Raw genomic sequence first — 12,763 nt, forward strand, 5'->3', positions numbered from 1 at the left:
AAGACAATTTATAAATACATTTTAATAATTGAAAAAAATATTTCCATGAAACTGTTTAAGCTTGTTTCATCATTAATTCAGAATTTACAACTTTTGGGAAGTTGAATTATTGTTTCTCTAAGTAGTTTACACAGTCTGGATTTAAAAACACTGAAACAAAGCACATGTAATTACGTTTCTAAGTAGATACAGCCATTTTTGTTACTTGATTTTTAATATTTTGTCTATACCGAAATTACTAAGATATTTCGTCAAAATACCTATTTAAAAAAACATATCAGGAAGGGTGATACATTATGAAACTTTAAATAGTTGTAATATTTGTATTTTTTTCCTACTTATCTTTGACAAAAAAAAAAAGAAAACTATCTTTTGTTTATTAATGCTCAGGCTGATTTCTTCACACATTCTAACATTACTCATATATTAAATATTGGCATTCTTAGAGAGTTTTACTTCTGGTATTAAGCTGATTCAATTAACTAGTTTTTTTTTTTAAGTTAATACAATTAAATGACCTGGTTTTCAAAAACTATAATAAACTTTCAAAACTAAAGTAGACCTGATAATTTATTGTTTTTAAATCAAAAATCTTAAAAATAAACTGTTAAACAAAATGAAAATTTAGAAATATTGTCTCAAAATAGGGACATAATTATGTTAAACCCTCCAGAATGTGACAGAAATAGGTGTTTGAATTTTATTGAATTTCAATTTTACTTAAGCATTAGATGATGTTATTGTTTGGTATTCATATCAGAATTTCCTTGAAAAGCTGTTTCTATAAACTATTTCTTATAATGCTTATTTAAAAAATAACGTAAATGTGGGTTTCCCTGGTGGCGCAGTGGTTGAGAGTCTGCCTGCCGATGCAGGGGACGCGGGTTTGAGCCCTTGTCTTGGAAGATCCCACATGCCGCGGAGCAACTAGCCCCGTGAGCCACAGCTACTGAGCCTGCGTGTCGGGAGCCTGTGCTCCGCAATAAGAGAGACCACGATAGTGAGAGGCCCGCGCATCGCGATGAGGAGTGGCCCCCGCTTGCCGCAACTAGAGAAAGCCCTCGCACAGAAACGAAGACCCAACACTGCCAAAAGTAAATAAATAAATAAAATTAAAAAAAAAATAACGTAAATGTAAAAGTTTTTTAAACAGTTAAAAAACTAAGAAAACAAAGTTTCAGGTCATAATTATATTCCTTTGTTTAAATTTTCAAATAATTCCTAATGCTTCATCAGCTTGTATTTAGAACGCTACACTTATCTTCCCTTTATTTTATTTTTTTTTTTGCGGTACGCGGGCCTCTCACTGCTGTGGCCTCTCCCGTTGTGGAGCACAGGCTCCAGACGCGCAGGCTCAGCGGCCATGGCTCATGGGCCCAGCCGCTCCGCGGCATGTGGGATCTTCCCGGACCGGGGCACGAACGCGTGTCCCCTGCATCGGCAGGCAGACTGTCAACCACTGCGCCACCAGGGAAGCCCTATCTTCCCTTTTGATGTGAACCCTGTTAAAAGAATTAGGCAGCATATTTCCTCAGGCTATGGGTTACAAGAAGTCTATATGCTTTCTGAGACATTTTGATATGCTACTTTATCTTTGCCTTGTATATTAAATCTATTTTTAGATTAGATTTTTATTTTAAATCTATTTTATATTAAAAATAAAAATTAGGAAGATTTAATATCTGGCCAATGATTCCTTAACGCAACCTCCTATGATGTATGTAAGTCACTAACCACCATGGGGAGACGCCCCTTGCTCAGTGACTTGGAGTAAGAACATGGGAGCTGTAAAGATAAGTAAAACAGAGACCTTGCCTTTAAGATGGTCATACTTTCAAGAGAGAAAAGCCAAGTGAAACATATTCCAGAGCTAACAGCAGTGAAACGTGAAGAAAGGCATATCACAGAGGACATCAGGGTGACAGGAGGGGATATATTTTACCACACATAATTGAAAGAAATATTAGAAATCTAGGCTTTGGAAACAATCCTTTAGAATACAGTAATTTGTACTATACCAATCACTGACTCAGGGTTACAAGACAAAACAAAACAAAAACCTAAAACCTATCCTTGAAATTGTTGGTAGAAGTAAGGAAAAGAAACAGAAGATTAGCCAGAAATGTCTTTGTGCAGGAAATGTTTTTAATAATTTGAAATTTATTAGATGGCAAATCATTTTTAAATTTCTATTTGTTTCTAAGTTCTAATTTATAAGTATCCAAATAATATACATTTGCACCATCACTTTACAATCATTTGATATTCCTACATGAATAAGCAAATTTTACCATTTAGAGTGATTATTATGTGATAAACTGCATAAGAAACAGTAAGCTGGTAAGTGTATAATCAAAATAAAATAAACCATTCTATTTGTTTTAAGCAACCTATCAAATGCAATCTTAATTGTTTTAAAAGAAATGAAACTAGGTTTCATTTTTTTAAAGTAATTTAAAACAATCTATTTAAAGCGATCTTATGTTCTGTAAACATAGTAACTAAAGTTACAACTAAACCTTGCTCTGTTGATCTAATCAAATCTCTGGGGGAAAACACCCCTTACTATGACCCAGGCAATCTATAAGCGTCCATACCAGTGAGAACAGGAAACATAATTAAAAATTTAAAAATCTGATTTATCAAAGAGACTAATATTTGAAATAAAAATCTGATAAATATGAATCTGTGCTGGTGCTCCTAATAACTTATGATACCATCAAATTTGGTTTTCGGGAAGGCACTCAGAAGCTAGATGTTTAAATTGTGAAATAAATAAAAGTGCTAACAACATTGTTAACAGACCAAACAAACATCCTAACCTTGTAACCAAAATGGTTCAATATCTATATAACTTGCCATATCTTCAAATAAGGAAGAGAATACAGCAAACATTTAATGGTGTAGACTTAGCTATAAAAGTAAAATAGCTTCATAGATCATTTCCTACCTTCACTGCTTCTAAGTAATGGCCACAATACAAGATAAAAATTAAAGATGCTATTTAAGAGGACCAATGGATTTTAAGGTTCTTAGTTTTAGGAGACCTTTTTGCTCCCTCCTATCTCCCATTAAGTAATAAAATGTGTCACAATGAGTTTACACAGTTAAGATAAAATTTGAGGCCTAAAAGTTTGGTCTTATTCCTAATTTGATAGTTTAATAAAAACTTATAGAGAAGAAAAGCCTACCTACCTCTAAAATCTATCTTTTGAAAATTAAATATGTTCAAAAAGAAGAATCATTTCTATTGTCACGAGTGTATCAACTAATCTCAACTCTGTGATTCCTAGTTCTTTACCTAATACACAGAAAAAACTCATCCGCTATTCTTTAGTGACATGAAAGTAATCCTCCTTTATTAAGCCTTTTAAACGTCTTCATCAAATAGTTACACTGAGTGACCAGTTTGTTCTAGGAATAAATTATAATAGTAAAAGTTTTTTTTTTATTAATTCAGCAAATAATAATCAGTCACTACTTATGTGGCATAGTCATTCATTTACCAAGCATTTACTGAGCATTAAATGTCCCAGGAACTGTGGAAGCAAAACCAAGTAAGATATCACTAAGGGCTCAAAACTATCTCCAACAATGAACATCCACAGCAAGGAGATAAATACCCCAAAAGACCTCAAAATTCCAATACAGTTTCAATTTGGCCTTCAGCATTTAATTGCACTAAATAACATAAAGGAATATATTTTCAACTGGAAACTTTGCAGACAAATTTTAATTAAGTTTAAAAAGTAGATGGCAAAAAAAGGAAGTGCTATTTTTTTTTTTAAATCCATATGATACTGTAAACCATCTTTCTCTTTAACACCTTGTGGTAATTTTCATATTTCCCATGTTAAGCGGAAATAGTTTATTAGTCTAATCATTTTAGGGAACGTGTTTCAACAAATTCAAATTTTTTGTCCTCCATATTGCAGGAATAATTAAATACAAAACCATGCACATTCTCTGAAAAGTAAAAAATATGCACTTATATTATTACTGTATCATATTTACCAACTGGAACCCTTATTTCAGAGCCCACATATACGTATTCTTTTTTTTTTTTTTTTTTTGCTGTACGGGGGCCTCTCACTGTTGTGGCCTCTCCCGTTGCGGAGCACAGGCTCCGGACGCGCAGGCTCAACGGCCATGGCTCACAGGCCCAGCCGCTCCACGGCATGTGGGATCTTCCTGAACCGGGGCACGAACCCGTGTCCCCCGCATCGGCAGGCAGACTCTCAACCACTGCACCACGAGGGAAGCCCCGTATTCTTTAAATTACTAAGTAATACCACTGCCCTACTATTTCATACAGAATTACTCACAAAGCCTGTAATGGAGCATAGTACAATTCTGATCATGTACAACAGAGGGAAAAACTAAGACCCAGAAATACTAAATTACTTGCCAAAGGCCTGAGAAAAACTTAAAGACAAAACAGAAATAACATTTGGAACCTATTTTTACAGTTAACTGATAAATTGAATGCAATTTCCTAGTGATATTAAAAAATTATACATGTAAATTAGCGTATACATATATACAAATAACTGAAAAAGAAAGGAAAAAAATGGAAAGAACTTTTTTATACAGCCTGAATTACATAGAGAAGTGTGGTTTCAAAATCAAAACTGCTAAACTGCTGATTCTAAAGAGTCATGTACATTAGTTCAAAGGAACTTGAGAGAATACAGTAAATTCAATAAAAGATTAAGTAAATTAACTTATGATCCAAGAAGTTTAATTTTATAAGAGAACTTAATAGACATACATAGTAAGTATAATGATCAAGCACTGAAATATATCTTTAGGGAAAACAAAGTGTAATTTAAAATGTCTTAAAATAAAGTTAAAAATAGCGTGTATTTAACATAATATTTAAGATGCAACTTAATCATAAAAGTGTGGGCTTTTGGGGCAGATTTGCAAAAATGATGGTGCCAATTACTAAATAAAAGAGATGTTAAGGGAAATGGCAGATATTAGCTTATAAGAGTACCTTTTTAAACACATGAAATTCTACATAAAATTCTTCTTTATCCCAAGAGCAATGTGCTTAAACTGAATGTGTATATGTGTGTGTGTGTGTGTGTGTGTGTGTGTGTATATTTAAAGAACAGTCATATTATAACCATAAAACACTTGATGGCACTGCTTTATATCCAGCTTGTTTTATCCTCAGAAACGTTATTAATATATAATATTTATAAAACATTTAATTCCCTCTTCATAACCTCTTTAAAACCTTTGCATAAAATCTGTGATGTTATCTTCTTAACAAGGCAAAACCAAGGAAAAAGACTTTGTATATCCATCATTTCTAGAGTAACAAAAGTATCTTTACCTTTCACGAGACTTTCACAAAAATCCCAGACACTGGAATGTTATAATAATGCAATTAAGGATGAAAATTTTATAACAGGAACTAATTAAATGAGGAAAGGCTAATATTAATTAAAAATCTTATCAAGAATCAAAGAAAGATGATACCTATTTTTTTTTAAAACAACTATATAATACAATGTCTTGGAGATGCTCTTGTATTAAGTGGCTTTTAAAATAAAATTGTATTTATTTCCTAGGTTCTTTCTTTCAAATACATGACCAAAAAAATAAAATAAAAACCTGGCAAATACATATAGGGCCTATAGCAACAAGGCCTGAATCAAGCTACTATCTTAAAAAAATAAATTAGAGGTAGATATTTACATAGGTTTAAGTAATTAAAGAGTATAACCAGGTCTCTTAAGTTTTTAACTAGTGTTTCAAAATGATCATGCCCTATAATGCCACCCTCAACCTCCATGGGAATTTTCTTCTAGACTGAATTTTTGTTCATTACCTAAGATTGTTTTTATAATTTTTTCTTTTGTTTATTTTTGTTGTTTTATGTACTCCACTCTGTTATGCTTATGCTTTCTTTTTTTACATAAATCAGAAAATTATGTTGCAGTCAGAATTATTCATGTGTATCTTCTGACATTAGAACTAATTTACCTTAAACTTAAAATTTGAGTTTAACCTCCAGGAGAGCTCTCATGATATTCTACATAAACTACTTCAAAAACCAGTGGCCTAATATGATAGACTTTCTCAACTTTGTTGAAGCACTTTGTATTTCTTTACTGGAATTTTTACTTTCTCATTACCTTTCTCAGTGACGTTATAAAAACCTCATGAAATTTAAAACCAGGTGCCTTTACTTGAGGAATTAAAGCAAACAAATTATACTTTTAATGACAAATAAATGACATCATTTTGGAAGCAAATATTTAAAATCCTGTAACAGTACTAATACGCATTTTATCAACTTACTCTTTTTGAAACATTTAATTTCTGTGCCATGAGTTAGTTTAATAGGGCTTTATCAAAAGACAATTTTTGAAGGAATTCAGAAAGCGTTCCTGTAACATACTAAAAGATTCTTTGTGTCACTGTCCTTTGAAAGAGGATACCTCTTTTATTTAGATGAGGTCTCCTTTTGATCACCCCCCCACTCCTTCATCTCACCCAGGGCTTTGAGCAATTTCTTCATCTCAGCAAGAGAGGCAAATGGCTAAAATTAGCAGTCTCTGGACCCTCAGGAATAGCCACTGCGCCATATCAGCTGAGATTCCTGATTAGAATTATGTCTGATTTAAAAAAAAAAAAAAAGTAACAAAACAAAACCAAGAAGCAAAGAAGAAAACCAAACAAAAAACAAAAAATGTCTATCTAGGCCATCTTTTCACCTTTCTTTATTTCATAAGAGAGAAGCATTTAACACATTGTTTTGAAAAATGATAAGGAAGTGCTAACAAAGTTTTTGTCAAGAAAAAGTATCTGTCATCATTCTCTCTAATAAACTTCAACTTTTATAATATGCTAACAGAACTTAGTAATTTTATTGTTTTATGAGATAAAACATAATAATCTTAGCACAAAGGGTTTGGATCAAATTATATATTTTTGTGGCCTCTATATGTAGAGCATGGTCAACTTCTCTTGTCAATGGGAAATTAATTCTCTTTTGTTCAAAATCCAGATAATCACTCTTAGTTACATCTAAATCCAGAGAATAACCATGTGTGGCAGGTTACTAAGTGGATGAAATCTGTTTCTGAAGTACTGTTTCCACTAAATAAGACTTTAAGAAAGGCCCTATGCTGTTATTTGTTTTCCCCATTATATCTGTGATGAGAAAATGATGAAGATGGAGCCTTAATCCCCCAAAGACAAGGTCTCAGCATCTAGCTTACCTGACAAGGTTTTCATTGTCTCCAGTTCCCTTGCAAGTTGCACATTCAGTTCGCAAATCCTCAGCCTTGGGCTTCTTTTGTAACACAGACTGCCTTTGTCTCCTCTCTCTAGGAACTCTCTCCTGCCACACAAGGGAGGATGAAACAAAACATAAAATCAGTATATGAGGAAAACAGAAATAATTTTAAGCCAGAAAGTTTCTCAAATTTAGATTGTGTAAAATATGCTTAACTTATTCCAACCTCATGTTTTTCTTCCTCAGGAATGAAGCTTCGTTTTCGTCCTCTGGTTCTCTAAAAAAAACAAAAAAGAAAGAAAAAAAAAAGAAAAATCCACAAAAATATCTAATGTTTAATTAATAATAAAAATAAATTTTCTCTGTTAAATGTTACTGCTTCAGTTAAGCACTTGGAAAATCAGCATTTCTAATTAATGCTGTACTGCTCTATTGCACTTTATTACAATTTATGTCAGAGGAAATAAACACAAGACAAATTAAATACACTCTACAGTTACAGTGTTTTACTGTTAAATAACACAGGTATCTGATAAGAAAAATAAGTTCTACAAAATTAGCTTGAAGATTTCTGAACACCTCATACACATCACAAAATGATGATTTATGCAGAACATTTAAATTTTCATAACTTACACGACTTCTAGAGCTAAAATGCTAAACCTGGACTCACATCTATTGTATGCATCTGTGTGTGTGCATGCGTGCACAAACATGTTTGAAATAACATAAACAATCTTTAACAGCTGTAAAAAAGTGGGAGGCAAAGGTATCAGATGTCTCCCAATCCTAGTTAAAATAAAACTAACTAAAAAAATCATGGTATAAGTGACTCAAGCTTATTTACTTAAAATTATGTCCTGTATTTCAGAACACATTTCCCATTTGAAAGATGACATCCATATGTTTGAAAGTAATATAAGTACAATAGGATTTGCAGCCAATATGTTAAAAATCTCCACCCATGTAGCACAGCCTCTGGAGGTTTATAATCCCCATTTGAATATCACTGCTCTTTAGAGAGACTGGAAGAAAAAGGAGGCACCATTCCCCAAAATTACTTTACCTGACTGTTGAGATCAAAGATCATTCCCACGTTAGAGTAGGTACCAAATAATTCTAAAGAGAATTGCTGTCCAATATAAAAAACATTAATGTTTTTCTAAGTTACTCTCATTTCAATTCTCTACAATACCGAGTCACTTGTTATTCAGTACCCAGGCTAACTGCACTCTGTTTAATCTGCCCCTAGATAACCAAGAGTTGACTAAATAAATTAGCCTTTCAAAATAAGTAAATTTATAGACTACATATTCATTTACATTTATATTGCCAATCAGTATGTTTTAATTACATTATGGAAGAAATAAGAAAAAGTAAAACTATACCTAGGAAAAGGTTTTAAATGCAGGCCCTACATCTGTTCTTACTTCCAAAGAATTAGTACTAAGCCTTGCTCCTCAAAATATCAATCATGGTTCATAAGCACTGGCATCCCCAGGGAGTTAGAAATGAAGAATTTCATGCCCAGAACAACATACTGAATTAGAACCTGCCATTTAAAAAGATCCCCAAGTAAGTCATACACACATTAAAGTTTGAAAACAGCCCTTAATATTGACAACACTTCTCCAAGTCCTAATTAAAACCTTATGGCTAGCCCTTTGTATAATCATCTTTCCCCTCTGTGACGCTCCTTTCCTCGTGCTTCAATTTCTGTCCTCCAGTGCAATTTATCCCAAAACTGGTAAGGACCATATCATATTCATCTTTCTAGACTCAAACTTAATACAATACATATTACATAAAAGTTCAATAAATTTGTTTTAATAAAATAAATAATAAGTGTTTCGATTGAAACTCACAGGTGAACACACTAGATAATACAAATGATAAAACAACTGACAAAAAGGGTAAATTATTGTTCCTTTCTCTGGTAATCTATTTTCAATTTGCATAATTTACGCATATAGCCATCCATTTCAAAAAGGTGATCAAAATTAATAACCAATATCAAAGGGAAAATATTGAAATTACTTATCTTAATTCTATAAACATCTAAAGAATGCTCAAAAGGCCTTCACACATTTCCATATTTCTCTTCATTCAACCCATCTTTTGTTGAGTCATCGTTTTTGAATCATCTAATCACTGAATTAATTTTTGAAGTATATGTGTGAATGCTCCAAGTTCATGTTTTCAATTCTTTTGAAGATATATAATTATTTACCATTTCTGATTAATACTTTAAATCTCTGAACATCTGGTTTGATTCCATCAATTGGAAGTTCTTCAAACCCATACTGCAGTTAGCATCAAAAAGCATAATGCCACAGAATGATCCTATCACACAATGACATAGTTACATACCTCTGCATTTATAAATTCCTTTTTATTATATTTTATTAAAGTAATATTTTCAAATGAATAAACATATAATTATCTAAAACAGTCATTTTTAAATGTATGTATCAATATTACAAAAAGGTAATCATTGATGTATTCCTGCAGTAATTTTAAATAACTAAACATAAGCAACATAAACAAATTCTAGCCAGAAAACCAGAGTTGTTACAAGCAATATGAAATTACAGCATCTTAGAGCTCTGAGATAAGCAGGCCAGGGAAATGACTTGATGATCACACAGCTGATAACTGACAGAGGTAAACTTCAACCCAGGTCTCTCAACTCTCAATTCAGTGATTTTTCTTGCATGACAAATCCAAGATTAATAATTTAATCCCAAGTAGAGATGAGCAAATTATCATAAGAAAGCAAATCTCTTATTCTCACTTGAATATGTAAATAAACTGTAACACCGTGAGGCGTAAATGAAGAGTTTTTATATTTTGAAACAATGAGACAATTTACCCAATGGAGAGGAGACCTCAATACCTCAAACTGACACTATATTCTATCCAATTTGGTACCTTATACATACAATGACTAACATGATCCATTACCGAAATAACTTGCAGCAAGCCTTAGCATTTATCACACAACTAGTATTTCCATAAATTGAAAATAAGAGGATTTAATCCAAACACAGTGTTTCACAATATCAAGTTCCCCAACCAAGAAAATGCTGAGAGTTTGGGGTTTTTTTTCTAGTTTTAATGAAGTGGCAGCAACTGTAACTGTTATACCTGCCTACAATCATAACAGATAAGATATCTTAAACATGGTATCCCTGAATGAATCAGAAAATATAAGGGGAGTTAAAAAGAGGGAGAAACGATGGAAAAAAGAAAAAAAAACATGCTTGGCTCATCCAACAAATTTCAATAATCAAATAATAATTTCAATAATAAAAGAGCTTGCCCCATCTTAGATGTACAGAAGTATTTGTAACCAGGTTGTCATTTCATGGTATACATTGAGGCTGACACTATTTTAGAAACAAGATAAATAAAGCAGAAGGGAGAACACAGGGTGTAGAAGAAGGAAAAACATTATTTAACAAGTATGTGCTTTAGAACTTAACACAGATAAATTATCTAGACATTCCAAATGATTGAAGGTATATTTCCAAATTGTGCTTCCTTTTGCAATTATTAAACTGTTAAAAGTAAATGAAAGTTTGAAAATCATTCCAAATCTTGACACATTCCTATTTTTTTCTTCTTTGTTAGTTTTTAAGAACTTTATTTTCTTAGGGAACACTGACATTCTGAGCTGCTTAGATCATCTGGCTCTTTATCTGTCTTTGGTACATTTACTTGAAAACAGGATGTGATAAAATCATCCACAAAGAGTGGCATGATATTAGAGACAATGTATCTAAGTTAGGAAAGAATAAAACATTTTTAACTATAGGCATCATTTTAATAGCTTATTCATCTGAAACAAATAAATGTTTCAATAACTTCACTCATTTGGACTAGAAAACATGCAACAAATTTTAATTAATTGTTTAGAGCTGGGTTGTTTTCATTTACAATTAAGTCAGATGCATGATGATTTTTCCAAGGTTAGAATGATTCATTTCACAAATGAACTAAACTTAAACTAAAAGACAGTGTCTCAGCATCTTTGACAGCACTAAGATGGATTTCACATATTCATTTGTACACTGATTTCTCTAAATTCAACACTTATTTTTTTGATGACAAATCAATATTTATACAAATGACAATAAATAAGCCATACATGGTTAGATGAAACATAAAGATACCCTCCTACGTAATTTATATATAAAAAGAGAAAATGCTATTTATGAGAAAATTCCAAATTCAGTGTTAATTAGGACAATAGTCAAACCTTGAAAACCTGTCAAGCTAAAATATCTTCAGATTTATGCTGAGGAATAAATGTCGGGGCTGTCTGGCAGCTGTTCAAAATGCTTCAATGAAATATATACAGTATATATATTTCCTTAAAATATAAGTATTTGTTTTCCAATTATAAAACTATATTGAAAACAATCATATATTAAAGCTAATAAAATATTCAAAAGAAAAATGTTATATATATAAACAAAGTGTGAACAAAAGCACCACCTGTTTCCGTTGGGCTATCGGCATACAACAGATGGAATGGTAATCCCCCAAAATGAATGTTTTCCCTTCTTGTCAGTTGGCTGTAGAGTTTATTTTTATCTAATCTAATTTATATTAACAGGGTTAGGAAAACAGGTGGAAAATAAAAAGAATATCATGATCTAATTGGATTAACACTATAAATTAAAATAACCACAAGCCTAAAAATATAAAAGATACATCCTACGTAATAAATGTTTCTATAAAACTCTTCTCATAGATAACGGTATATTCAAAATAAGTAAAATCCTGAAGCTCTGCCTCGTCCTTGTTCCCTTTATTCCATGCTCCTGGAAATAAATAAAAATGATGAATTTCCAAGAGGCAAAAAGCATAGGAGCCTTTGGGTTCTGAATACGATTACTTGACCTAAGGATACCCACAGTGGATCTCTTCCAAGTGAGCCAAAGTGACTTAGGTATGGTTTAGTTCACCACAAAAATTTTTGCTAGGGTTTCTTCTAAGGTTCTGTGACAGACACAGGTTATATAATTTGTTTAGTACTTCAGATCTCACCTTGGGTCTGATAATAAGCTCAATAATAACTCTGATATCTAAAGCCCCCATGTATAACCCTTTCTTCCCAGAACTGCATTAATTTAATCAAAACAATTAGTATAAAGATAACAAGTAAATTAAGACATGGGCATCATGAATGCCTAGTACACTTTAGCATTTCAATAGGGCTGAATCTAAATGTTTCTATATTTCTACTGAACTAGCATCTAAAAAATATTTTTAAAACAAACATAATGAGGGCTTCCCTGGTGGCGCAGTGATTGAGAGTCCGCCTGCCGATGCAGGGGACACAGGTTTGTGCCCCGGTCCGGGAGGATCCCACATGCCACGGAGCGGCTGGGCCCGTGAGCCATGGCCGCTGAGCCTGCGCGTCCGGAGAGTGTGCTCCGCAACGGGAGAGGCCACAACAGTGAGAGGCCCGCGTACCGCAAAAAAAAAAAAAAAAAAAAC

At 32.6% G+C, this 12,763-nt stretch overlaps 1 protein-coding gene across 1 annotated transcript in view; it reads right to left on the reverse strand.

The window, feature by feature from the left end:
- The window catches only part of PHF14 (PHD finger protein 14), a 210,855-nt gene that overhangs the window by 103,788 nt on the left and 94,304 nt on the right, over positions 1 to 12,763 (reverse strand). The window contains exons 15-16 of the mRNA XM_079711347.1: positions 7,482 to 7,532; positions 7,239 to 7,360 (exon numbers count right to left, since the gene is read on the reverse strand). Coding sequence (XP_079567473.1) covers positions 7,239 to 7,360; positions 7,482 to 7,532 — 173 coding nt within the window. The remainder of the gene's footprint in view (positions 1 to 7,238; positions 7,361 to 7,481; positions 7,533 to 12,763) is intronic.

The sequence above is a fragment of the Hyperoodon ampullatus genome, assembly GCF_949752795.1.
Source record: "Hyperoodon ampullatus genome assembly, chromosome: 9".
NCBI classification, from domain to species: Eukaryota; Metazoa; Chordata; class Mammalia; order Artiodactyla; family Ziphiidae; genus Hyperoodon; species Hyperoodon ampullatus.